Source organism: Desarmillaria tabescens (assembly GCF_030435595.1).
Source record: "Desarmillaria tabescens strain CCBAS 213 chromosome Unknown EV420scaffold_2, whole genome shotgun sequence".
Taxonomy (NCBI): Eukaryota; Fungi; Basidiomycota; class Agaricomycetes; order Agaricales; family Physalacriaceae; genus Desarmillaria; species Desarmillaria tabescens.
The window spans coordinates 420961-446821 of record NW_026848301.1 but is presented as its reverse complement, the minus strand read 5'-3'; the positions used below and the strand labels follow the sequence as shown (position 1 = coordinate 446821).

Sequence of the window (25861 nt, the reverse complement as noted above, 5' to 3'; positions counted from 1 at the left end):
TTCAATTTGCATACTTAAGTGGGCTGTTTACACATTCTTTCTTCACTTCCATCGACGGCGACGATGACGCCGTAGACAGCGCTGACAACGACGTCTTCGTCTCCGCCGGTATCAGTGTCATCTTCTTGCTGCTGTTTACCTCTGTAATCATACGATCTTCTACCTTTATCTCTTTCACCTCGATCACTCGTGATCTCCGTTAGGCTCTGCAATACCATGAGCCGACCTTTCATGGGTGGACATAACAAAGGCCACGGTGGTCGCAGTGGTGGTGGTAATAACTCTGGAGGTCAAAGCAGGATTGGTGGGACAGGGGGACGGGGTCCAGGAGGATTCAATAGCCCTGTCGTTTACAAGGAAAACGTTCTGGCACGGATTCCTGACCACCTGACGCCAGACAAGCAAAACAAGCTTATCGCTGTCCTTCGGAAGGTACCAGTGAAGGCGACGCGTCCAACACGCCCTGACTTCGGTACCTTGGGCAAGCACATCGTTTTGCGCTCTAATTTCTTCCCAATAGAGCTGCCCGAGGGCCCTCTGTATGAATACGAGGTGAAGATCGAGCCAACGACTTTTTTGAACAGGCGCAAAGATCGTATCTTCCAGTTGCTTGAGGCCAGCCCTCAGGTTCAACCCTGGCTAGGCTTCATTGCTCATGATAGAAGCACACGCCTCGTATCTGCTGTGAAGTTCCCGACTTTGAGCGTAGCAGTACCGTTCTATGAAAAGGACCAGGATGGCCCTTCATCTGGTGCCATTACCTACCAGATTTCCATCATCTTCAAGGTCGAGCTGAACTTCGATGAACTCTCCAAGTATGTTTCCTGTATTCCTTGTTTCATTTTCCTTCCATTTATACTCTTTAGATACCTGAATGCCAATGAGGAATACCGGGACTACGATCCATTGCCCATTATATCTGCCTTAAATTTGGTACTGCAGCAGAATGCCATGCGCACAGGTGTACGTATTGGGCAGAACAAGTATTACTTTCAGCCGCCTCCTAGCGAGCACAAGTCCCTGGGGCCCAGCATTGAGGCATGGAGAGGCTTTTCTATATCTGTTCGGCCAGCTTATAAGCAATTAATGGTTAACATGTGAGTTTCGCATGCAAGGAATGAAAACTCATGTTAACCGTCTCATCAGAAAAGCATGTATGGCCCCATTCGTCAAGCCAGGCAACCTTGCAGATGTTCTTGAACTGTTCAATCGGGATTCTCTGGGCGGGATGCCGACGCTTCCCAAGGGCCTTGCCAGGAGCATCAAAGTCGTCACCACCTATCTTGGACATAAGCGACGCTATAAACTCTGGGATATTGGCCACAAATCTGCACAAAATACTACCTTTCCTTGCGAAGAATTTGAAAAGAACGACATGTCAATCGAAGAATTCTTCAAGAAAAGTGTGTACGATTGTCTTTAGACGGCATGCATGAAACTCACACACCTTCGTACAGAGTATAAAATTGATCTGATTCATGGAGCTGACCTTCCAGTGGTCAATGTTGGGAATGCCAAGAGACCAGTATGGCTGCCTGCTGAACTGTGCACGATTGAAGCTGGGAATCCGTACCGAGGACGGTTGAGCAATCAAGAAGTAGCACAGATGATCCGACACGCGTGTAACCCCCCACACGTTAATGCGGAGTCTATAACTGGGGAAGGGTTCAGCAATCTATCTCTCTCGCCTCCCCAGCCACCCGTAGATGGGTTTGGCATTTCCATTGACCAGGAAATGGCCGTCATCCCCGCTCGTGAACTCCCCCCTCCGGAGTTGTCGTATGGTCAAGGAACGCGCAGGGTTACCAACGGTTCGTGGAACATTCTCGGGTCTAAGTTCCATCGCGGTGCGACTATCGACGGATTCTGGGTCCTCCCTATACGAGAGCGAATAAATAATAAATATCCGCCCCCAAAGGATATCAAGCCGTTGATTATGGCGTTCTTGGAGAAGCTGCAATCATCTGGGATGAATGTCCCAGCGGGAATGCCGCGATTACTGTACCCGTTGCCGTTGGCTCCTCTAGAGGAGGATCCGGGGAGGGATCAATTCTCTGAATACTATCAGATCGTGTCTGCAGAATGCGATGCAAAACGGTCCCAGGCCCAGTTTTGTGCTAGTACTGTTAATGCATAGGGACAACTTCATCTATCCTGGTGTCAAAGTGGGTAATTCTTTTGTAATTAGAAAATAGCGTTATTGACAGACGATACCAGCGGAATCGGAGACTCTGAGCTGGGATTGCAAACAGGTTACGATGCAGCTTGAGAATGCTATGAAAGTAGAGAGACAGGACCAATACCTTTCGAATATCGCATTGAAGGTGAATATCAAGCTTGGAGGGATCAATCATAAGGTATGAATTTCTTTCACTTTTTGGGTGCGGCATACGGACTGAGGGGATGTGTTCAGTTGGATGACCAAGCCATGGAGTGGTTGCGCAAGAAGAAGACGATGATGGTAGGGATCGACGTTACCCATCCCTACCCCAGGGACGAGATTTGGCACTCCATCTATCGCGGCGGTCGTGGCAAGCGTGGATGACGACTTCGTCCAGTTCCCTGCGAGCATGAGGATTCAAAGACCTGATACTAATAAGCATTCGAAAGAGGTTAGATCCTTTTCTGTTAGTTTTCCCGCAACTGCTTATGATTTCATTTAGGTTGTCGAGGAGCTGCAACATATGATGCTCGAGCGTCTGTTAGCTCACAAGAAGAAAAACGACGCTTTGCCGGAGAGGATTCTTGTGTTCCGAGATGGTGTTTCCGAAGTGAGTGATGGTGGCAATTCATTGCGACGCTCTCAATGATACTGTTTTAGGGCCAGTATAATATTGTGATTCGAGAAGAAGTCGCGCAAATTATGGAGGCTGCGAAGAAACTCGATACCAAGGACGGGGAGACGTACAAACCCCTTGTATCTGTCATCATATGCGGGAAGCGCCATAATGCTCAGTAGGCTGGCACTGTCCTTCCCCTTGATTTTAGCTCAACTATTCTCAGGTTCTACCCTACAGATAGGACGAATGCAGATAAGAAAGGCAACACGAAACCTGGAACGGTGGTTGACCAGGGGATTACCGGAGTGTGAGTCATCTCTTTTTCTTCCAGTGCGCTATTCTTAGCCTTTACGCGCAGGTTTGACTATGATTTCTATCTCCAAGCCCACGCCGGTCTTCAGGGTACGGTCAAACCGACGCATTACGTTGTCATCTACGACGAGAACGATCTTGGTGTGGATGATCTTCAGAAGGGGACGAACGATACGAGCTATCTATATGCACGGTCCACGAGGGCTGTGAGTCTCATTCCGGCGGCGTATTATGCAGATTTGGCGTGCGAAAGGGGAAGGTGCTACTTGAACGAGTTCTTGTTAGGATGATTCCTCGACTGTTTCTGGGTCGCTCAATCGGGATGAAGAGGCAGCGAGAGTATTTGATGCTGCTCAGGAGGCTTGGGGCCATGGGGTGAGTGTTTGTTTGTTATGTGGTATCACGACTGACTTGTATTTGCAGCTTCACGACGATATCAAGGATAGTATGTTCTATATCTAGAGCCAAGAATTTAAGAGGAAGGAAGATGTCTGACTGTATATGCTGGTGTGCTTTCTGTATCTCTTGTATTGCTGTTGCTGTCGAGTTGCTTTCGTGATGCCATGTTGTAATGCCAATAAATGGGCTTTTGATTGTATGTTATCGCTCATGTCTCCAGGATGATCATAAATAACGACGAGACTCAAGTGTCATAGGATGGACACTGGCGAAGGGCAGGGTTGATCCCTGAAGTGCCCCGCCGGGGTCCTACCACCGACGTTCTACCACCGACGTTTACGAGCCAGAATTTAAGAGTTGGGTCTGCTCAAGGGCTTCAGACTGCGGTTTTCGTTCTAGGAATTGGGATACCTGATGAGTTGCTAAATCATGAGTGGGGCGTGATTGTTCCGCCGATTGCCATGTTTGTAGAAAACGGGCTTTCGTCCACGTCAGCAACCTGTGGAATCCGTGATGATTGATGAGTCCACTGGAAAACTGAAAATACACTCTATGTCTTCAAAAAATATCGCGGTTTTTGATATATTGAAGAAGTAAATGTACAGTGAGAACAAAGCTAACAACACGAACGTAACAATACATCGAAAAATGACTAGGAAAACCAAGAAGGGGTCGTGAGGCATAGCTGAAGGTCGGTTTGGTGATGGAATTCTATGACAATATCGGGCAGCCTCAACAGGATTTTAGTGCGGTGTGTCTGATAGAGGATTGGTGCTTAGCCCAAACGACTGAGGTGCAGACGCCGAGTGACAGCAAGAGCTAAATCCTGACCAAATCAGTGATATACCAGAACTTGAGAAAAGCCTCACTATGACAAGAACAGATAAGCGTCTAACGTGGGCCCGAGGAGGTTCGGGCTCCAGGAGAGCTTCTTCGAGGGCAACCTCTTCCTTCGTGGGCTGAGGCTATCCAGGCAATGAGAGTGAAGCATTCACGACAAGTAGGTCACTCACGAGAGCCACGGTGAAATAAACACGGTCGTCCCAATCAATATATCCGTCATGAGTTGCAGTCTGTGCAGTTTCCAGCTGAAAAGAAAAAATCGTCGGAATTGCAAGAAGTGTGCACACCATCAGAGGATGATTCCTGTTGAAGTAGTCATGGCCATAGGGCTCGTATCGAAAGACAAACGAAGGTAGGGGAATGTATTGGTAGTATATCGTCGCCTTCGTAGTAAGAGAATCTGCTTGACGAAGAACCGTGTGCATAGAGGGGAAAAGACGATCCCGGTTTCGGACGGGAGGCATGATGAAGGCGAAAAAAAGGAAGAGAAAAGAGCGTGGTGGGAGAATCGACGTCGGTTCGGCTTCCCTTGTTTGTAAATACACCTGGGCTTCGATATCGGAAGCGGCACCCGTATTGAGCTAGTATCCAGTGTGTTTGGTGGTAAACACAGAATGACATAAGGCGAATATCGACCTCCAATTTGATCCCGCGGATACGCTCACGCTTTATATTACCATGCCCATCCTTCGAGACGTCGGCAAGGATGACGCGTTCGAAAAGATTAACCCAAATGTCAAGACTCGCTGTTCGTAAACCCTCTAATCATGCCGGAGGCATTCGCTGGAATTTGACACTGCACTGAATATGCTGGAAATCTAATCGCGACTTGAACCAATAAGTTTCTTCTGATGCCTCTTTCGGATTCGAGCCTGTGCTGTCTGCCCTCACGTCTTGTCGTCTTGCTTATTGCGCATATTTTCCAAATCTATACCGCCCACGCCGTCGCTGGCTGTCTGACGCTCGCTGCCCAATTGTGACGTTACATGCGTTACAGAATTATGTCACACATATCACTTGCTACAGCTATATGTGAGTCACAAACCCTGCCCAGTGCGAACCGAAGCTTACAATCGTACACCCACAGTAATCTCTAGCAGTTCCATCCTTCGCGATTGACAGAGTCCAAAACGTCGTGTGCTTTCGATATTGTTCAAGGTGTTCAAGGGAGAGCAAGAGCTGCAAGGATTCATCTGGACATCCAGGAATGGCTAACCGCGAGTATAGTCAACGACAAGGAAATGCCTGAAGCTGAAGAAACTGAAAACATACCTTCAAAGATTATATCCAGACACTGCGCCCCAACCCAATTCAACAAACTCGCCCTGTGCTGACCGTCTTTGGATTCTTGAATATCTTGAGCTCCATAAGCGAGTGACCGTAAATCGGATAGACCTAAGGACTGGATGACCCATCGACAATCCAGGAAGACTATTGCTATATTCCCAAGTTCAAGAGTGCCAACGGCTGATTTTTGTCGTCCGAGATCGGTAAAAGGCGACGGTGGGTAGCAAGTCTCACTGCAAGCCTCCATACGAGTCCTGGAAGGCCCGGAAAAGAATTAAATGCCGTCGAGAAGCCTTGAAGACAATAATGGAAGACCTGCTGGCGTCCTGAACGAAAGCAGAGTCGAAGGCATTTGATTTCGAGAAGATTGACCATCCCACTCTTCAAGTCTCTTTCCAAGATATCGAGGCTGTCATCTTGAAGCCTTTATAGAAAGGCCGTAAATACGAGCCTGTATCAAGAGAACGAGCTCGACGACAGAGGCAAGGATGGTGGTGGTTGACATTGGTGTACATCGGTGTGCATCGGTTGTCACACAAACAAACTGCCGTCCAAATTCGAATTATTTATGTCGCCGAGCACTTCAGAGCCTTTTCTGGTTGCCCTCTTTCTTGGTCTGCACTCAGATATTCACCTGCGTTATTTTCTACATTTTTATTTAGATTTTTGCACCCCTCAGTAACTGTCTCGAGCAATGGCAGCTGCCACTGGCTTGACGGCACCAATTTTCTGGTTGCCAATCGTTCAGACAAACTTCCGGATTCGACAATTCTTTTTTGCCACGGTCAGAAATAATTCCAAGGCCGCCGCTGTCCTCCGTCTCTGCAAGCCGGTTTCGTGAAGATGCCACCTGCGACTGACGCCGTCTTAGTCATTGCACTAGTCGCAGCATGAAGCCTACTTAGGATGCCGATAATCCACTATCACAAAGATTGTTTGGAGCATGTCGGTATCATTCAACCAGTGTTTGAGCAGACAGCTCAGCGTTTCTTCAAGAACTTGACGTTAAACCAAAACATACCTAAGCGTAGGTAGGTACAGTAGCCAGCTTTCGTCACTAACAGTTTCACCCGTGTTAGGTTCGTTCTCCCACTGTGTGTATTCAGGTCAATCAACATATGCCCCTCGACGGTTAACGTTTACCTGTCATTTCGGAGCAATGTATGGGACACTTCTGCTTCAATGTATCGAACTGTATTCGACGACGTACATGATTGTTACTGTTCTCCCACAAAACGGAAGTCGAACGCTCATTCTAGGTATTCTTTTCCCAATCATTCGGTAGTCGTTGCGTTCGCACCGTTCAAGCCGGATATCAGTTGCCAGGCTTCTTTCGAATGCATTAATGCCATCCCGGCCAGGGACGGAAGACCCAAAAGCCTATCGGCATCTTACCAAGATGAGCCGCGGTCCAACATCTTGTGTCAACCGTGTACTAACGAACATATCGGGGTTCCTCAATGCGATCTTGGCTCGGAGGCAGTCTATCGGTGACAGATGGATCGTTGCAGCTATGTACATACCGGCGACAATGAATGAGGACTGGAGTGTTCCTTCGTCTTTGCAGTCATGGCCCATCACATATCCCACACTCAGACTCGGTCGACTGACGATGTTTCCGAAAAGACTGTCACCGAAACTCCTGTAGGGGAAGCCAAAACAAAAAAGAACGACAGATTATCCCCAGGCATTGAGGAAGCTTTTCCTGATGGCGGGTTGAGAGCTTGGTTGGTTATCTCAGGGGTGAGTGAAGTTCTCGTCTTCAAGATCTTTCGACACTGACCACTTGGGTGAATTTACAGACCATGTGCAGCACGTTCTCAACGTGAGCGCTAGCAGCGGTATAATCACCTCTCAGTGAGCTGACCTAGTAGACTAGATTTGGATTCATAAATACATGGGGGGTGAGCATTTCTCTCATTCACTGTTCTAAATGACGCTGACACTACAACAGGTTTTTCAAGCATATTACGAAGAAACCTTGTTGAATGACTCTGATCCTTCTACCATGTTTGTCTTCCTCTTCTCATTCAGTGATCGTCGCTGACCTTTTCAGTGCATGGATTGGCTCCGTTCAGGTATTCTCTCATCTGTATACATTCTAGTAGTATACTGATGCATTCAATCATCTAGTACGCGCTCGTGTTCATGCCGGGTCTCATTACAGGTCGAATGTTCGATATCGGACACTTCAAGGTGCCGTTCATGCTAGCGAGCATCCTGCTTGTCGTAGCAACGTTTCTCCTAGCCGAGTGCTCGCAGTACTGGCATTTCCTGCTCTGCCAGGGCTTCGCTGTCGGGGTTTGTCCTACCCGCGTTTGCTTCTCCCACCACATAACTCATGTTTCCCAGATGGCTTGTGGGACATTATTTGGTCCAAGTATTGGTATCGTAGGGCATTGGTTCCGGCATCGACGAGGGATTGCTATGGGTGTAATGGCCAGTGGCGCGTCGATTGGGGGGACCGTGTTCCCGATAGCTGCTCGCAGGCTCATCAAATCCGTAGGGTGCGTATCTATTTCGTTATAGTACAGCTCTTCTCAGTTCTGTCCAGATTCCCGTGGACTATGCGAATCATCGGTTTCATCCTCGTAGTAGGTTTGGGTATCGCCAACTTGACAATGAAACGCAGGCTTCCGCCTGTGAATTCGCCCGGAGGAATTCTTAATCTGAGAGCGTTCAAAAGTGCACCATATACGATTTGGTGTCTGTCAACTTTCTTTGCCTTTCTAGGACTCTATACAGGTGTGTATGCTCCCTCGATTGGATATCACTCGTTCTCAATTTTATGCCTAATAGTTTTGACTTATATCAGCATCAGCGCCGCCTCATACGGTGTCTCCCCAGACGTCGCATTTTATCTCGTTGCTATCGCTAATGCCAGCTCGGGTATCGGACGAATAGTATCGGGGATGTGTATTGATCGACTAGGTACCCGACCTTTCAATCCATAGATCAGAACTGATTCTTAACACTTTTACAGGTGCCCTGAACTATTTCGGGCCCATGACGATCATTGCGGGTGCTGTCACCTATGCATGGCCATTCGCACGGAATTTAACTTCTATGATTGCCGTCGCAGTGATTTATGGGTACGGTCGTCTCCCAGTTTTGACTTGAGTAACGCTGAAGGAAACATAGGTTCTCCAGCGGAGCATATATCTCGTCGTTCCTCATCCCGATGATTAATCTAGGCGAGATAAGCGATGTAGGGCGACGTACAGGTATGGCGTTCTCGATAGCGGCATTTGGAGCCGTTGCGGGTCCGCCGATTTCTGGGGCTATCAATACGACAACGGGGGGCTTTGAAGCCATGGGGTACTACGCAGGTATGAGAACCGGGTGATTCGGTCCGCGAGAATTTTGTGCTAATACTTAGTCCTGATAGGCAGCGCTGTCATGCTCGCTGTGATACTGATGTACGTCGTCCGGTATCTGGTTATTGGAACGTTGAGAGGAAGGTTTTGAGTGCAGTTTGCTGCGATAACTAGTAACCACTAGACTTATGTAACTTACACATATATACAGCTCTCTTGCTTGCAAACTCTATAAGGATGGAATCCCATGATTCCGCAGCAGTGATGAATGATGTTCTAGAGTATCGAGCCGCCGTCTTGAACGGGAGAAATGGTAACGGATCTCCTGTGGATGTACTTAGGGATATAGTTCGATATTTTCAAGCGGACCATTTGATGTTTCCCCGTCACGCCATGACCCCGCCGACGAACAACACGATGGGACGTTCTAGAGGAGAAGCTTTTTGATCCCTATTCATTCAGAGCCGCCGCTATTTTCTGGCTAAGAGGAAGATGTAGGTACCATGAAATGCCCAACAAATGCACGTATAAATTTCTTTGTCAAGAGTGAGTGCGTGGTCGTATGATTTCACCGTGTAATAAATGTCGTCTTCAAGCTCCAGGACGCTTCTCCGCACGCGATTCCCTGATCACAGTAGAACCATCGAAATCGGTCTCTCACTCATAGTAGACGTTTTGACTACCTCTGAAAGCCAAAAATTAGCCTCTCGTTGTGCTAAAATGGCCGGAAACATTCCAGTCCACAGAAAGCGCGTTAAAGCGCATCGTGACGGAGTCATCGAGGGGGTGGTCATCTGTTGAGATAAGCGGTAATTCTCCAGCCGCTCACCCGGATATAGCAGGGAACCCTCGCAAACAGGCGAGGGTCATCGTCGTTCATCTACCTATTTATCTACATGCCGTGTACACTAATAGAAGCAATAAGATGTAATAAGGAAAGCCGAGGAGGAGAACAGATGAACGGTGCTTCCTACTGAAGATCCCGACGTCGACTGCACCATGATGCGCGACACTTGACATTCCAACATCATCTTCAGTTCGCATATCGATAGCCGGTGAAATACCAACACATACTATGGATCATGAAAAGCGAGACAAATTATTTCTAGTGTGGAAATATCGCGTTTGAGTTTCTGAGAGATGCGATAAGAAATGAAAGAGATATTCCTGCTACGTTAGTAGAAAGTCTTAGAGAGGGAGGGTGGTTTCTCGCCGAGCCGTATGTCATCGGACTTTGCCGCCATCGAAATTTCCCGCCCTGCCAGTGCCTCCTGTCAGCCCTAAATTTATGTTACACTGTGCCAATTCACGTTACTATCAAGTACTACGCTCTCCACGGAGTTGCTCGGCCGAACTTCCTCTCTCTCCAACAGCAATTCTGAGAGAAAATGCGAGCTGGTGGTGGCTTCTGCTGCCACCGAGGCGACCGAGTAATTACTGATCATGACTTCTTCAAGTTACTAAAATTTCCAAGCTACCAGAAGGTCTCTATCCCGCCATATCCGTACAACAAAAGAAACAAAAGTGAAGCCCTTTAAAACCCTAACGCGCTGTGATGATACCTGTTAAAATCCAGCAATCGCCAACAGTCATCTGGTGAGTAAATAATACGGTATTGAATGCGGACGCGTCCGACGTACGAGGCCCCCAGAAGCTCCCGCCAAACTTTGTCCAGATTTTAGCATATTTTAGGCCCCAAAAACGCAAAAACTTTGTCCGCAGTTAGCATATTTTGGGCTATTTTGGGTCCAAACGTCGTCGAACTTTGTCCGGATGTTAGCATATTTTTGGCCTGGCGGTGACACTATCGCCCTGACATCTGAACCGGTATCAGTCCCGATTTGGATTTCTGACTCCTCTGCGCAATATTTTCCCAGAAAATTCCAACGAAAATTTGTAGTCATGTCAAAAGCAGGTAAAGTCGGTCGTCAGTGCTAGACGGCGAAGTCCGCGGATATAGTCGATTCAGGCGACCAGTTTTGTACGGGCCCCGGCCCGGGAGGCCCGAAAGCGACTTTGTCCGAGAGTTAGCATACTTTGAGCCCCAAAAGTTGCATATTTGAGGAACAATTTTGGGATTTTTGCCGGACAAAGTTTGGTGGGAGCTTCTGGGCTGACGTACGGCAAGGGTTCGCCGCTGGAGTGCGAACGTGACCCGGTAAGTAATAGCGTCTTTGAAGAGGACGGAACTACATTCTCCGGCTGACATCGTTATTATTCTAGCACGCTTCTCTCCTGCTAGTAAAATATCTAGAACAGACCACAGATAAATATTGAATCCATCAACCTCGACTAATCACCAGCCCTTCAGACAATGCCTACTTTGTCTTAGAACCTACTGAGGTACGTAGTGTAATCCTTACACGTTTTCACGCCGAACACTCATAGTCGTCACTCCTTAGAAAATTCACGCCGGCAGTGCAGCCGCAAGTGGCCGCTTATGTTGAACTTTGACATCCAAAATTTCTGACTAGGCCATTTTTCCAGCAACGAGAAAACGTGGGTGGCACTCTTGCCAAATACTCCCCCGACAAGTCTGGGTATAAATGGATCGATGCTGTAAGTATCTTATATTTACTCTACCAGGATCAGACTATCTGACCAGGATTCCAAGTATCTCGCATCTCTTGACCCAGAGACTGACTGGGAGGAGATGGTGAAAACGTTTATGAACTACCATGTAAACGAGTTCATTGCCAACATCATCTACTCAGTCACCCTCTTTCTCGTTGTCATGAACCCCGTCGGCCTCAGCGCCATTGTCCATACAAACAAAATATTCAACAAAAAACAACAGCGCTTTGAGGACACTCGCGAGTCCTTCCTCTCCCTCTTCGAGTTTGGGCCGAGCAGTCTTATCCACAGTGAAAACATGCGTCTCGCCAAACAGCATCCGGGTAGCTGGGATCACTGTGATGACTTTATCGAGCCCTGCGCCGTTGCTGCGGTGCAAATGCACAACATGATGTGCTTGGCCGGTCTGGCCGGGTACCCCCCCTCATATGAAGCGCGCCTGGTATCTCTTTGCTAGAGAGCTCTATAAAGGGTTCTTCATGGAAGGCGGTTCCTTTGTCCCTCTTGAGCGCTTCCCCGCAGATTTTGACGCTTGCGTCAAGTTCAACGACGACTGGAGCCGTCGGCCTTGGCCGCAGCCCAGCGAGACGGCACGTCGGGCGGGCAAAGCCTTTGCCGAGCAATTTGAGGAGCAGTGGTTCCCCAAGCCATTGCGTTTTGTTGGGCGCGCCGTATTTTGCTCGCTATTTTCGGATGAGGCACTTGGTTATTTTGGACTAGGGTCAAGGAATGGAGTCGTGATGTTCTTGTTCAAGGAGACGCTATGGCTAGTCTCCACAATCAAGGCGCTGTTGCCTGATCCGAAGGTGGGCTTGTATGAAAAGAATAGGATGAGAAGGGAAGGGTTACCGTTACCGCAGCCGTCTTTTAGAAAATATGGCGTGGGTGCTGCCTGGACAGCTCCTGTCAGCATCGCACTGTACCACTTGATTAAGATATAGTCAGGAGTGTAACAAGGGTCACGGACCAGCTTTCTGCAATGATACGAACCATCTTGTCAAAATCTGTTGAAAATGCCATACTGAAGTTTCGTATCAAAGAATTTAAGCGGTACATTCAGATACTTATACAATATGCATTTTCAATATGACCGCAGTCCCAACTTAGTTTATAAGAAGTCGTATGTTTCTAAATCATCCAAATTTAAATATAACCACAAACTATGGTCAAAATCTTCCTCAGGATGTTTTAACAATAAGATGCCGGACGATGTACATCACTATCACGGCGAGCATGATAGTTGTCCCTACTAAAACCGTTGGCACTCCGAGACCAAAGAATCGTAACTCTCATACCTGCATAATAACCCATAGCCTCAAAGCCTCCGGTTGCTGTATTAATAGCCCCAGAGATCGGTGGACCCGCAACGGCCCCAAGGGCTGCTATCGACATTGTCATTCCTGTGCGTCGTCCAGCGTCACTAATATCGCCTAGTTCGAAGACCGGAATGAGGAACGAGGAGACATATGCTCCGCTAGAGAATCTGCTCATGCTTGAGCATCGACGAGATGTTTAGAACCGAGATAACATACCCGTAGATAACTGCGACGACGATCATGGAAGTCACAGTCCGGGCGAATGGCCATGCGTAGGTGAGGGCACCTGCTATGATTGTCATGGGCCCGAAGAAATCCAAGGCCCCTGCAAATAAATTGGAAACAGGGTTTAAATAAATGATGGAATGGGAAATACTGAATCGATCGGCACAAGTCCCTGCTATTATTCTTCCAATTCCTGAGCTGGCATTAACGGTAGAGACAAGGTAAAACGCAATATCGGGCGAGACGCCGTAAGCAGTGGCGCTGACACTAATATAAGTCAAAACTGTGGAGAACGCCGGTATCAGAAGGGCAAGCTGATTGGTGAACGATGAATATAATAATCGCACCTGTATATATCCCCAGAAATGCGGTGAAAGTAGAAAGACACCAAAGAGTATAAGGTGTGTTGGTGAACGCCTTCAGGTTGAAGATCCCTCCCGATGAGTTTGCGGGGGGAAGTCGGCGTCTCATTGTCAGGTTGGCGATACCCATGCTGAAGACAAGGATGCAGGCAATGGCTCGCATTGTCCACGCGAATCTTCAAGGTAATTCTCTCAGTAAGCTAAGTTGCGAAGAGAATGTACACACCCAATGTTCTTCATAAGATTATGAGCAACTATTGGGAACACAGTACTGCCAACCGCCGCCCCGGCAGATGTCAAACCCAGGGCGATCCCTCGTCGTCGTCGGAACCAATGCCCGACGATACCTACAACGCAACTAAATATCGTCCCACAGGCCAGCTAAGAACCGAGTTCAAAGAATGATGAGCGAATGCGAATGAAAAACATACCCCAATGGCGAAGCCCTGGCAAAGTAGGAAATGCCAGTACTGGGAACACTCAGCAATGAGGAAAGTTGATACGACTAGCAGGATAGTCGCGAGTATGAATGGGATTCTGAAGTACCCAATGTCGAATAGGTGGCCTACTATTAGGCCTGGAAAGAAGATGAGAGCATACTGTTCCATTACGTAGGTACCAGCGTATTGCAGAGATTGATAATCAAAGATACCTGGACAGACCCGATCCATGCACTATTCAGGTGGTTAGTGGATGTGTTTGAAAGATGCAAAGAGGAAGACTCACATGGTAGAGGGGTTAGAGTCTTTCAGCAAGGTCTCTTCATAATATTCTTGGTATACCTATTGAATTTGAGTACCAGGAATCTTTCGAAGATCGAAAAATCACACTGACCCCCCACGCATTCACAAAACCGACCCTTGGACCGTGAAACGCAAGTCAGCAGCGCCAGAGGGCTGTGGTTAACGCTCACGTTGCGAAGGTGCTGCACATGGTCTGGGAAACAAGCACTCATGGTCAGATTAGGTAGGCGTCCGCCTTATAGTAACGCACCCCTCCAATAATTAACCAAGCTCTCAATCCACCGTCTGGAAAATCTTCCAGGCCTGTGGATGTCTTAACAGAATTACTGTCATATTCTGTTTTATCGTTTCCTAAAGTCGTTTCCCTGATAGTATTGTCAGAGATTTCGTCAGTCGATCGCATTCGTGGGTGGGTTATTAGTGGTCCATGATGGGAGGAGGTGCGATGCCCCATTTTTTATACGTGGCGCGAATATACCCAGTACGTTCATATTTGTGCTAGTCTGCTGCCAGCAGCGCAAGTGACGATGTTTTCCTTGAAGGATGTTCATCGTTGATCGATTCGTAGAGAACGGAGGGTGCAATCGACTTCGCGCGGATGAGAATTTGGGCATATGGCAGCCTTATCCATCGCGGCTACGGGCCGGTTCATTCAAGATAAGAACTGCGGCTCGCAATGGAGGCGAAATAGAAGTCGTCGATGTATTCAGGATGACCGGGGAGCACTTCCCCTAATAGATGTGAATTCATTTCAATATCGAAAGTGTTCCCCAGGGTATTGTTGTCGAGGAAGAGGTAACTAGCTCGACGATGTACGTCAACCATGCTTGATGCAGAGATCAGCACCTGTAGGAATTAATAAACCACTTGGGAGCCACTTGGGGGGGAATAAACTTTGAAGTGGATCGAAATGGAATAGACTCGCATAGCCAACCGATTGCAAGGAAAATGCTAGTACAACATATAATGTCAGTATCAGGAAAGGGTTGCAGTATTCCGCATGCATACCTGGGACCTATGCGATTCCTCTAGGTTTGCATAGTCTCTTCAAGACTAAAACCAAGCATGGGCACCTGCTTACACCGAGGTCGATTCGGATCAAGGTGTCGAGTGACGAGGGCGCTCGTGTGTTAGAGCCGGGGTAGAAGAGCAATCATATGCATAGTATCATCCGAACTAAATATGCAGAGTAAGCTTGAGCAGCCTATGGGTTCCGGGATCTAAGCAGTAAAGGGGAAACCAGGTCCATTACTTCCAAGACTGTAGTCTAATAGGACAGGTTGCTGTTACATAACAGTCCAAACAAACTTTGTGACTGCGAGCCTACGAGTTGTAGGTGGCACTTCGTGAAACCGGCTGGAAGAGACGGACGACGGCGACGGCCCTGGAATTATTTCTGACCGTGGCAAAAAAGAATTGTCGAATCCGGAAGTTTGTCTGAACGATTGGCAACCAGAAAATTGGTGCCGTCAAGCCAGTGGCAGCTGCCGTCGTCCGAGACAATCGCTGAGGGGTTCAAAATCGAAATAAAAATGTAGAAAATAACGCAGGTGAATATCTGAGTGCAGACCAAGAAAGAGGGCAACCAGAAAAGGCTCTGAAGTGCTCGGCGACATAAATAATTCGAATTTGGACGGCAGTTTGTTTGTGTGACAACCGATGTACACCGATGTACACCAATGTCAAACCACCACCATCCTTGCCTCTGTCGTCGAGCTCGTTCTCTTGATACAGGCTCGTATTTACGGCCTTTCTATAAAGGCTTCAAGATGACAGCCTCGATATCTTGGAAAGAAACTTGAAGAGTGGGATGGTCAATCTTCTCGAAATCAAATGCCTTCGACTCTGCTTTCGTTCAGGACGCCAGCAGGTCTTCCATTATTGTCTTCAAGGCTTCTCGACGGCATTTCGTTCTTTTCCGGGCCTTCCAGGACTCGCGTGGAGGCTTGCAGTGAGACTTGCTAACCCACCGTCGCCTTTTACCGATCTCGGACGACAAAAATCAGCCGTTGGCACTCTTGAACTTGGGAATATAGCAATAGTCTCCCTGGATTGTCGATGGATCCTTCAGTCTTCAGGTCTATCCGGTTTATGGACATTCGCTTAGGGCGCTCAAGATATTCAAGATTCCAGAGATGGCTACAACAGGGCGGTTTTGTTGAATTGGGTTGGGGGCGCAGTGTTTGGATAGAATGTTTGAAGGTATGTCTTCAGTTTCTTCAGGTCTTCAGGTAATCCTCTTATCCTTGACGAAACTCGCAGGTAGCGGTCCTGACGTCCAGACAGATCTTGCAGCTCTTGCTAGGCCGTGAACAGTCTTGAAAGCACACTATGTTTGCCTTATCCTTGGACTATGGCAACTACGGAGGACAGAGGCTGGCCTATTAGAGATTACGGTGGGTGTACAACGATAAGCCTTGCTAGGGGCCGTGACTCACGAATCGTCACAGATAGGCGTGATATTATTATGTAATGTAAGGTCACAATAACGGGCAGTCGATTTGCCTCCGTCGGTGCCATACAGCCATTGACAGCATAGAGGGCATAGATTTGGAATATACGCGTAACCAGTAAGATGGCCAGACGTGAGGACAGACAGCACAAGCGAGAATGCCAAGTTTCCGCCAGAATAAACCGGTACAAGGCGTCGAGGCTGCTATTCGATTTCCAGCGTATTCAATCCAGTTTCGAATTCGAACGAACGCTTCCGGCGTAAGCAGGGAGTTTTGTGGACACGACTCCTTGTACCTGGGCCAATCTTTTCGAATGTGTCATTCTTGCCGGTGTCTCGAAGGACGAGTATGACGCTATAACGAGTGAGCGTCTCCGCGGGATCAAATTAAGGTCGATATTCGCCTTATGTCATTCTGTGTTTACGCCAAACACACTGGAAAGTCGCTCAATACGGATGCTACTTCCGATATCGAAGCACAGGCGCACTTAAAAACAAGGGTAGCCGACCGACGTCGATTTTCCCACCACGCTCTTTTCTCTCTTTTTTCTTCGCCCTCACCATGCCTCCGATCCGGACTCGGGACCGTCTTTTCCCTTCTATGCACTCGGTTCTTCGTCAAGCAGATTCTCTTCCTCCCAACATGACGATATACTACCAACACGTTCCCTTGCCTTCCTTCGTCTTTCGATACGAGCCCTATGGCCATGGCTACTTCAACAGGAATCACCCCCTGATGGTGTGTACACTTTTTGGCGATTTGGACCGCTTTTTTTTTTCAACCGGAAATTGCACAGACTACAACTCACGACGGAGACATTGATTGGGATGACCGTGTTTATTTCACCGTGGCCCGAGTGAGTGACCTACTTGTTGTGAATGCTTCACTCTTATCACCTGGATAGCCTCAACCCACGAAAGAAGAGGTTGCCCTCGAAGAGGCTCTCCTGGAGCCTGAACCTCCTCGGGGCCACGTTAGACGCTTATCTGTTCTTGTCATAGTGAGGCTTTTCTCAATCATTCCGGTATACTGATTGATCTGGTTAGGATCTAGCTCTTGCTGTCACTCGGCGTCTGCGCCTTACTCGTTTGGGCTAAGCACCAACCCTCTATCAGACATATCGCACTAAAATCTTGTTGGGGCTGCCCGATACTATCATAGAATATTCATCAACCAAGTCGACCCTCCGTTCTGCCTCCCAATCCTTCTTGGTTTTCTTGCCATTTTGAAATGTATTGTTAAGTCTGTGCTTATTACCCTCATTATCACTGTACATTTACTCTTTCAATTGCACATACATTTGCTAATGCCTAAGCGCTACTATTGGGACTTCAAGCATTCAGATGCTCGAATGAGCAGGCATTATTCGGTAGGCGGTGGGCTGTCCGCGTTTTCTCGTTGCTAGGGAAATCACCTGGTCGGAATTGTCGGATACCATGCAGGTAATCAAGCACGACTTGCACTAGCATTGTCGAAGATGAATTTCGGGCTGGAGCGTCAGAGGAGAAGTCACTACGTTGAAGGTTCTCAAACAGAGAAAGGCATGCTTGAATTGACCGAGGAAAGTTGGAATTAACCTCCGGTGAACTTGGATACACGCATCACCGTTGGTCACACTGATAGAATTTGCAGAAAGCGGATACCAGGATCAGCTTGATCAGGCCAATGCGGCGCAAACCAACTAATTCAGTCTAAATCCAGTCTTCCAGTCTTGTCTCGCAGCTTCGATGGCGCTTTCATCTGAGCTCATCCCCTGTATTCTTTCTGAACTCTGGGCTATTCAGTCATCTGCTGAGGGCCACATTCAAGCATTCTCAATCTGTTCTATCGTATCCAAACAACGGTCTACCATCATCAAGAAAGTGAATTCCATGCACTCGGTCATCTCCTTCTCCTATAAGGGAGGTTATCTGTATACCGTCGGGTCGATGTCCGCAATGCCTAATCCACTGCTTTGCTGTACCATAACATTTAAGGTGGACTACGTGATTATGCCAAACGAATCCAGAGAACTTGAACTGGTAAATGCTCTACTCGGTCTCTTGATCACATCATCGTTAACTCTTTACTACAGTTCTACTTTAACGTGATCCTCGGGCTTCGCGTAACCCTGGAAGACCATGGGGTAAGATGAAACCTCCAAGGGATTATACTGGGACCACATCTCCACTGTGGGTCAGTCGCCAATGACTGTACAGATTCGTGGCCATTTTATCTCGTAATTCGGGGCTCAATATGTTCCGATGAAGGAGGGAAGCCTCCAGCTTTCATTTCACATTCTTGTTTCTGGTCTTCACAGCCAAGTCGATGCTCCTTCTCCATATGCCGAATCCCATTGTTGTCGCTTTCAAGTGTCAATTTCATGCAAGTTAGTTTCTTGAAATTGAGAAAGAGTAAAATGCATCGCCTCTGGTATGTTAGACTCGACTTGGAGACTGTAAAGACCAGACGAGGATAAATTATGCCTTGATCGAGCTGCTCGAATCGTACAGTACAGGTTTATCGGGCCGACTCGGAAACTTGAAAAAGTTCGTTGTTTCACTGGCTTCCATGTCTCTAGACGAGGGCTGAATCACTCCTGAAACAGTAGTTAGTTCATATACAGGAGATTTTCCTGCGCTGTTCTTTGACCGTTGACCATTATGCCGCTTTCACAAGTGCAACTTACCACTTTGGCGAGGATGCGCACTTTCTCCGTTAGAGCGATCTATCCTGGCAGCGGGGCAAGAGCCAACGTATGCATTCCTTCGCGTTCCAGTGCTCCCAGGAATAGCGGTCGACAAACCAACCAACGAACGGTTCCTTCTCCTAAAAATTCCAGTTGCTATTATTAGCGCCTCTGCCCGCCGTGGGCGAAAATGGCTGCTATATGTCGCCACAGCTGTCTCAGGGACATCCGGGTATTTGCGTCATGACGGGCGGGACTTACAACTAGAGGGCATGGAAGAGCCAGTGGTTGAGAATGAAACGTACGATTTCGTGGCAGAGGGTAATGCATACTAAGTGATTGTCTGTCTTACTGTTACTAATGTCGTACCCTTAGGTGCGCTCCGCATTGCGGACGCTCAGTGCGGTGACACCAGAACGTCCATCAATCCTGAAGAGAGCTGGCACCACAACAGGGACATGATTGCCAGCCGGGATGGCGGGAGATGCATCATTATGGAGCCTGGAACAGCAGAGCGCATGGATGGTTTCTCTCACTGGGGCGAAGCCGTTAGATGGGCCGCCTGCCAAGCTGCACATATTTTGCCCCACAATAAAGGCTCCCCGGTATGCTATTCAGCGGCTGACAGCGTTATCTTCCTTTATCTTTAGTATATTGAAGCGATAATTCGAGCGAGAGGACTCGACGAGCGCATCAAGTTCCAAGGTGGTATAGACAACGAAAAGAACGCCATGTTCATCAATAGACAAATTCACGCAAAAGGGCTAGCTTACCAAACTTGCGCCTTTTTTTATGTGAGTTCTTCTTCCTGGATGTCACCAACCTTTCGCTTATTTTTGAATACTGAGGTTCCCAATGATTGTATGACCATGGAGGATGTGTTGTATCCCGAGGACCACCCACCGCCTATCCTTCCCGAGTCTCTTCAACATACCCAGCACGCGTATCTACAGTTTCAGATGCTGGACACAGATGCCTACTGGAATTTTCTGGACTTCATGAAGGGGAAGCGGTTGTGGTCAAACAAATTCGTCCGAATGCCTGACGACCGTTCAAGTTTCCCACCTTTCTTCATATGCCATTTTCACTATGGGGCGACTGCGCTCCACCTATGGTTGGATGAAGGCAGCCGATCAATTCTCAATAGTTTTAACTCCCAGCAATACTACACCGAGGCGGACAACGAGGTTTCTGCTTCTGGTGGTAGGAAACAGAGATACCACCAATCGTCTGTTGGAGAGTCAGCGACGGATCTTGTCAGTTGGCTTTGGAGAGCTAATGGAGCTACCATGGAAGAGGATGGGGTGGATGATGCTCAGACAATTATCGACAAAGAGTTTAGATCTGACAAACGGGAGGCGGTGGAGAAATGGTGCCAGGAGACAGTTGCTGAGTGAGAGTGAAGAGATGTTGCATCATTACGCCTTGCTCTGGATTACTGTTGCAGATACGTGGTAGTTATGTTCATTTTCATATCAGCTCTTCTTATGTTCTGAGATTGTGAGAAGAAAGGGGCGACGGTCCCCCTCACGTTTTCATTGCACCTACTCGACACTGGGGATGAATCACCCTCACAATCTCTGCATTACTATTTCTGATGCAGTCGACTCTAGTCCTCGGCCATTGTGAGTGTTCGATGGCTTTCTCCACCTCCAGGGTAATCCTCTGCAAAGTTTGCTCCTTCCCTTCGTCAATGGCGCATTGCCGTAACCTTATGCGGTGAGTGCTCGCCTTCACCAAGTACACAAACTTGCTCGAAGTGGCATGTTGCCGTCTTTTCGCATGTTTCATGGCGTATAGCTTACTGGGAAAGTTATGGTTGGAGCAGTGTAGCAAGATTTATCAAACAAGTATAGCAGCTCAACAAAGGATTGCAATTGTTCTCTACCCTTGGGAACGTCGCCTCGGACATAGCTAGGAAGTGGAGATAATGGCGGTGCAAGTTCAAAGCATCTTTCTTTTCGAACAGACGAACCACAGAGATCAAAGTTCCTTCGTGCACGTGGGCCGAAGCTTGTCTGATTTCATTCTAGTAAGGCTCTAGTCCCAAGAGACCCTGACAAGCGCCCTCAACGTCGGCAATCTATCATCATAGTCATCAGTTCAAGAGGAGGGGAGGCACCGGTAAGGATAGGATTCTACTCACTTCCTTGGGGGCGGATACGGTCAGCACAATGGGGTCCGTTTTGCCCACCAAAACCTCATCCTAGAAAAAAAAAATAAGATGTAGAAATAAACATCCAGGGTCACGAATGAACCTCGATTCTGATTCCCATATTATGGAAAGCCTTCGGATATTGAGGTAGCGGAGGAACGTAGATGCCTAGCAGGAGAAATGCCATGAGGGCAAAAGAATCTGAAGATGCTTATTGTCCCGTACCGGGTTCAATCGTGATAACCATACCCTCTTGGAGACTGTCATCTGGCGGTGAAAAAGATGCGAAAAGAATAAACAAACGAAGTCACTCACGGCGCCGCCCGGCTGATGGTATGTGACTCGTGCAGATCTGAGTTTTGGTTTGTAAAAAGCTTGAACAGGGATCAACTGAGAAGATTACTGTACACGAACCTATACCAATCGGATGGCTCAAGGAGTGCGGATACAGGTCTCTTGCGAGATCAGATGTGCTGACGTTGAAACCAATCTGGGTAAGCTCAGCTCGGAGTAGTCGACATGATGTTGCGTGAAGGCTGGACAAGGTCTCTCCGGCACTTTCATGACACAACGCCACGAGGGCTTTTTGTGCAGAAAGAACGGCGGAATATAGATCATGCTGTGGTCTAGTGAAGGTTCCGTTGGCGGGATAGGTGCGTGCTGAAATGAGAGTGGATTAGCATGATATGCATCAAGTGAACTTGCGAATACGTTACTGATATCAGACGCGTAACCACTGTAAGAAAGTAAGCATCACTGATCACAAGTGAGTAGGCACACGAACTTATATTCACATCCTGCATCGATGAGAAGGAGTTCATTGTTTTGGATCGGCATATTATTTGATGTATAATGTATGATTAGAGCATTCGGGCTACAGAAACGTCAGCGTCGATATTCTGTACATCTCGTGAAAGGAACATACCCGGAAGCAACTACCGGGACATAGGCTAGACGCTGAGCGCCATTTAGACAGCACAGATATTCAAAATGAGCAGACAATGCGGCTTCTGACATTCCAGGATGTGTGAACCGCATGGTCTGGGCTCATTTCAACGAAAAACACACTGAACAAAAACATACAGGTCTTTACCTTGGCATGGGCACGCCCACTGATGTCTGCTGCGGTTCGCATAACGCGTCTTTCTACCTCACTTTTTATAGCTCTCAATGGCGCGACTTTGGACTTTAGCGCGCGTTGTCGTGAGCCAGAGATAGTAGCCATGGTCGCGTCTATCTCACGAGCACGTTTCTTGAGAGGGTTTGATAGATATCTGAGGAACTTTTTGGGCGTGGAATCGTCTTGGTGGGACTGTGGGTCAGAAAAGATGTGAGAATAGGAGGATGCTATTGAGCCCAAATACTTGGGGAAGGATGTTATGGGTTGGGCATCGTCTGCACGAAAGGCTTCTCCGGCGGCGCGGACTCCTGTTCTAGTGCCGGACCATTTCTCTTCGGATGCATCCTTTTCGTTAACGAACAAAGTCATTGAATACCCGCGCGACGTCGAATTCTTCTCTGTGAAGTCATCAGCACGGGAGAACGGGAACAGGTATTCGCGACGTGGGCCTGTTATTCCACATATGATTCCTCGCGACTTTTCGCAGGCTCATGGGCTTAGTAAGAAAGAAATCCCTGGATTCTTGCCGAGGGTTTATTCCTTCGCTGTTTTGCAACGAGGGGAGTCTTCTTTGCTGATTCCGAGGTCGGAGCCGCGTTTCGCTACTGGGACTCATGTTCAAAATGTCGCGAAGTTTCAAAATTTCCATGCAGGATGTACAAGCCCACGGCGTCACAGTGCTTACCGAGAATAACGGCAGAATCAGGCTCCTCAAAGCCGGTAAGATACCAGAAATCCGAATTCTGTCGGTACTTGTGACTGGATGTTGTTCAATCGGTGACTGGTCAAGAAACGCGAACCCACTTACAATATTTCTGGTTGACTATGTCAGGCCAGCGATCCATCAACGTATAGACTAAGAACCACGTACCACCGCTCATGAACGTCACTGGTGCCGCTGCCGCGACAACCATGCTGTTGTCCGGCAGGCTTTCCATGAGCGTCTTCCGCCGCCTCTCATATTCTTCATGTGGTATCCCAGCCGTCAATTCATTTGGCTGAACTACAGAGGAACGCGTGAGTTAGACGAAGCCTTGGAGCGAGACGAGTACCTAGGTGAGGATGTGATGGGTGAAGCGGTTGGCCGTAAACGGACGGTTTCTGTATCAGAGGTCGCGACAAAGTCTGGCTACCAGCAGCAATGGTAGTGACGAGGGCCTGGGCATTGCGCCGTACGGTGGCATACATAAAATTGGTGGCCACGGAAGACAAGGAAGAGATTGGATCATTTGTTTGGCACTGTCTGGACAAATTGCCGGTATTTTCCTCAAATATACAACAGGATGAAATTGAGAAACATGAATTTCGTATTCGACAGTGGACAGGACAACCAAAGGCAACATATACGCTACATCAGACTCCTTCCCACTCTCCTTCGTGGGGGGTAAAAGCTGCTTCGCAGCTGAGGGCAATCCGAGCTGACTAAATGTTTATCTTATCTTATCTTTCACGTGATCTTTAATCTCTCTAAACCTTATTTTTCAGCATGGTAGGCTACACACAAGAACAAAGCAGCATACCTTGGTTAAACCAGATCATAACATTCTCAATCACAACAACGTTGTGATATTGGACGTCTTGGTGCAGGTCCTTCGGTTCGGGCACGTTGCGCAAAACCTCCATGCTTCTCGGGCTGCTCTACGAGAAAGTGCGGGAGATATCGCTGATCTTCTATTCGAGCAAGAAGACTCAGTCATCAGGAGCTGGGCAGCAAGCATCACAATTTAGTGCGTTCCGAGGTAAGAAAGGGATGGCTCAGCCAAACATGTGCAACGCGCCATAGCAAAAGACGCCAGTCTCCGTAATGGGGGGTAAAAAAAAATAAGGTTCAGAAAGATCAAAACATCACGTGAAAGATAAGATAAGATAATATATAAGCTATTCGATTACCCCACAGCTGCGAAGCAGCTTTTACCCCCCATGAAGGAGAATGGGAAGGAGTCTGACGCTACATCAAATTTCCTCTGCAATTCCTCCATCGTCTAAAAACAAATATTTCCACTATTCGCATCTCCATGGTCTATTCCCGAAAGGCTGACGCAAACCGGAGCGCAAGGAACGTAGCCCCATCTTCAGATTGCGTCTAATGATGCGAGATTCATATGGTGCTATGTTGGTCCAGATGGTGACCGAAGGAGATTTGCAGGAATGGTATCATTAACACGTAATTGCGTCCGTGAAAGCATTCCTTCAAAAGGCAAATAATTGAACATGATGATACTTTCGTCGGTCAGTCTGGTCACAGGAGGTCGTAGTCGTCCAGTTCGTCATTATAGGACATGATTGTCCGTTTGAGTTTAGACGTATCGACCCAGGTGACAAAGTCTTCCATTCGTCTACCAGAATGTCAGTAGCAATCAGCAAAAAAAAAACAGTACACACCTTGTCACCAAGAACGCGGGATCTGTAATTGTGTCTGGTCCGACTCGAACATGCCCTTGCTCTATAAATTTTGCGGCCTGTTCCGCTAAGGGCAGGACGCCGAGATAAATGGGAGTACACTCACTGCGCTAACAGTCTCTGTCATCTTGGTCATGCACATGAACACGGCTAGACGCCGGCGACAAAAAGCAGCGACGGTGATTTTGTCAACGTCGCTTAGCTTCGCCGTGGAGTTAAGGACCCCCATATCGTACAGTTTCGCCAGTAGCTGGCTCTCCATGCGAGGTCGGAATGGGTCTTGTGCAGGCAAAATCGAGATCCGGTGTGCAAAGGACCTCAGAGAACCGCAAAGTTTGTTGTACCTGTGACCCAAGGTCGGCGACAGCAATGATAACATGAGAGACAAAGACTTGCTTGTGGTAGTCCTCTCTGTCCTGGACATGGTAACGACGCATGACCTTGATTTCACGGAGATTGGCGTCTTGTTTCCACTGAGACAAACATTAGAGAGTGGAAAAACGACGGAAAAAGACACATACATTGAGAAAATCGACTTTTTTAAGGAGCTTCTGCTCATGATACTTGAGCTTGCGAACCATGACGGGCGGCGGCAGTCGTCGTCGTCGTTGTCAAAGCGTCGTTGACGGCGACGAGGTCCGGAGTAGAGAGATACGAAAAAGGAAGAGGAAGCGAAGCACGCTCCCACGTGGGAACAATTCGTTGAACAACGAGCGCTGGCCTCTGACTAGCCTCGTTTCCCGCACTTCTCTTCTTCCCCCGACGCTATCGACGTCGCTCCCGAGGCAATTCTTGTTGTCGTCGTTGTCGTTCTGCCCGTCGAGCTCCGGTGTCGCCAGCGTGCGCTTTGCCCTGCCGATCACCACAGATTTCCGTTTTTTTTGACATCTGTCTCGGTGTCTCTGCA

General features: G+C 48.0%; 9 protein-coding genes across 9 annotated transcripts; 5 read left to right on the top strand and 4 right to left on the bottom strand.

Annotated features, from left to right (window-relative positions):
* EV420DRAFT_1501429 (argonaute-like protein) lies at positions 1–3990 on the top strand. The gene is given in 13 exon segments (XM_060471061.1): positions 1–815; positions 867–1097; positions 1147–1403; positions 1458–2013; positions 2033–2165; positions 2253–2357; positions 2466–2612; positions 2664–2771; positions 2822–2955; positions 3004–3087; positions 3139–3298; positions 3378–3467; positions 3516–3990. The coding sequence occupies 13 exon segments, from the start codon at positions 217–219 to the stop codon at positions 3552–3554; spliced, it is 2643 nt and encodes an 880-aa protein (XP_060338089.1). The 5' UTR covers positions 1–216; the 3' UTR covers positions 3555–3990.
* Positions 3991–4266: 276 nt separating this feature from the next.
* On the bottom strand, positions 4267–4798 carry EV420DRAFT_1635085 (uncharacterized protein; the record flags this gene model as incomplete). The annotated part of the gene is made up of 3 exons (XM_060476400.1): positions 4267–4317; positions 4361–4456; positions 4505–4798. 3 exons carry the CDS (start codon positions 4796–4798, stop codon positions 4267–4269), a joined length of 441 nt encoding a protein of 146 aa, XP_060338088.1.
* A 2392-nt stretch (positions 4799–7190) lies between these two features.
* Positions 7191–9089, top strand: EV420DRAFT_1259753 (major facilitator superfamily domain-containing protein; the record flags this gene model as incomplete). Its single annotated transcript, XM_060466969.1, has 12 exons — positions 7191–7364; positions 7424–7446; positions 7501–7525; positions 7576–7631; positions 7678–7699; positions 7755–7922; positions 7974–8128; positions 8176–8366; positions 8421–8552; positions 8605–8713; positions 8763–8950; positions 9010–9089. 12 exons carry the CDS (start codon positions 7191–7193, stop codon positions 9087–9089), a joined length of 1323 nt encoding a protein of 440 aa, XP_060338087.1.
* Positions 9090–10840: 1751 nt separating this feature from the next.
* Positions 10841–12453, top strand: EV420DRAFT_1473639 (uncharacterized protein; the record flags this gene model as incomplete). Its single annotated transcript, XM_060469161.1, has 6 exons — positions 10841–10853; positions 10990–11096; positions 11271–11281; positions 11413–11497; positions 11544–11926; positions 11970–12453. 6 exons carry the CDS (start codon positions 10841–10843, stop codon positions 12451–12453), a joined length of 1083 nt encoding a protein of 360 aa, XP_060338086.1.
* A 237-nt stretch (positions 12454–12690) lies between these two features.
* EV420DRAFT_1616631 (major facilitator superfamily domain-containing protein) lies at positions 12691–14561 on the bottom strand (the record flags this gene model as incomplete). The annotated part of the gene is made up of 12 exons (XM_060475141.1): positions 12691–12758; positions 12808–12995; positions 13045–13153; positions 13205–13336; positions 13401–13591; positions 13642–13796; positions 13847–14014; positions 14068–14089; positions 14142–14197; positions 14250–14274; positions 14329–14351; positions 14409–14561. The coding sequence occupies 12 exons, from the start codon at positions 14559–14561 to the stop codon at positions 12691–12693; spliced, it is 1290 nt and encodes a 429-aa protein (XP_060338085.1).
* A 2611-nt stretch (positions 14562–17172) lies between these two features.
* Positions 17173–17708, top strand: EV420DRAFT_1473637 (uncharacterized protein; the record flags this gene model as incomplete). Its single annotated transcript, XM_060469160.1, has 4 exons — positions 17173–17349; positions 17408–17467; positions 17516–17611; positions 17658–17708. 4 exons carry the CDS (start codon positions 17173–17175, stop codon positions 17706–17708), a joined length of 384 nt encoding a protein of 127 aa, XP_060338084.1.
* An 840-nt stretch (positions 17709–18548) lies between these two features.
* EV420DRAFT_1742872 (uncharacterized protein) lies at positions 18549–20758 on the top strand (the record flags this gene model as incomplete). The annotated part of the gene is made up of 8 exons (XM_060480064.1): positions 18549–18632; positions 18686–18736; positions 18911–19023; positions 19109–19139; positions 19270–19600; positions 19655–19884; positions 19930–20073; positions 20128–20758. The coding sequence occupies 8 exons, from the start codon at positions 18549–18551 to the stop codon at positions 20674–20676; spliced, it is 1533 nt and encodes a 510-aa protein (XP_060338083.1). The 3' UTR covers positions 20677–20758.
* Positions 20759–20809: 51 nt separating this feature from the next.
* EV420DRAFT_1501383 (peptidase M24) lies at positions 20810–23780 on the bottom strand. The gene is made up of 14 exons (XM_060471060.1): positions 23607–23780; positions 23426–23557; positions 23363–23369; positions 23240–23313; positions 22528–22952; positions 22360–22475; positions 22219–22308; positions 22151–22170; positions 21849–22094; positions 21750–21786; positions 21660–21694; positions 21538–21602; positions 21426–21485; positions 20810–21362 (listed from the first exon to the last, which is right to left on the bottom strand). The coding sequence occupies exons 1-14, from the start codon at positions 23740–23742 to the stop codon at positions 21309–21311; spliced, it is 1497 nt and encodes a 498-aa protein (XP_060338082.1). The 5' UTR covers positions 23743–23780; the 3' UTR covers positions 20810–21308.
* A 526-nt stretch (positions 23781–24306) lies between these two features.
* On the bottom strand, positions 24307–25620 carry EV420DRAFT_1501372 (uncharacterized protein). The gene is made up of 5 exons (XM_060471059.1): positions 25476–25620; positions 25351–25427; positions 25061–25298; positions 24937–25013; positions 24307–24890 (listed from the first exon to the last, which is right to left on the bottom strand). Exons 1-5 carry the CDS (start codon positions 25533–25535, stop codon positions 24794–24796), a joined length of 549 nt encoding a protein of 182 aa, XP_060338081.1. The 5' UTR covers positions 25536–25620; the 3' UTR covers positions 24307–24793.
* Between the last annotated feature and the right edge of the window lie 241 nt (positions 25621–25861).

What these genes read in the sequence shown, in the direction of transcription:
- EV420DRAFT_1501372 (XM_060471059.1), bottom strand. Translation starts at nt 25,535, where the DNA reads ATGGTTCGCAAGCTCAAGTATCATGAGCAGAAGCTCCTTAAAAAAGTC. An exon ending in TGACAGAGACTGTTAGCGCA is followed by an intron (nt 25,014 to 25,060) that starts GTGAGTGTACTC and finishes TTAGCGGAACAG; the next exon opens with GCCGCAAAATTTATAGAGCA. An exon ending in CCCGCGTTCTTGGTGACAAG is followed by an intron (nt 24,891 to 24,936) that starts GTGTGTACTGTT and finishes ACATTCTGGTAG; the next exon opens with ACGAATGGAAGACTTTGTCA.
- EV420DRAFT_1501429 (XM_060471061.1), top strand. Translation starts at nt 217, where the DNA reads ATGAGCCGACCTTTCATGGGTGGACATAACAAAGGCCACGGTGGTCGC. An exon ending in TCATCTATCCTGGTGTCAAA is followed by an intron (nt 2,166 to 2,252) that starts GTGGGTAATTCT and finishes GATTGCAAACAG; the next exon opens with GTTACGATGCAGCTTGAGAA. An exon ending in CTAATAAGCATTCGAAAGAG is followed by an intron (nt 2,613 to 2,663) that starts GTTAGATCCTTT and finishes GATTTCATTTAG; the next exon opens with GTTGTCGAGGAGCTGCAACA.
- EV420DRAFT_1501383 (XM_060471060.1), bottom strand. Translation starts at nt 23,742, where the DNA reads ATGTATGCCACCGTACGGCGCAATGCCCAGGCCCTCGTCACTACCATT. An exon ending in GTCCCGGTAGTTGCTTCCGG is followed by an intron (nt 22,309 to 22,359) that starts GTATGTTCCTTT and finishes ACGTTTCTGTAG; the next exon opens with CCCGAATGCTCTAATCATAC. An exon ending in GAGCCATCCGATTGGTATAG is followed by an intron (nt 21,787 to 21,848) that starts GTTCGTGTACAG and finishes ACCAAAACTCAG; the next exon opens with ATCTGCACGAGTCACATACC.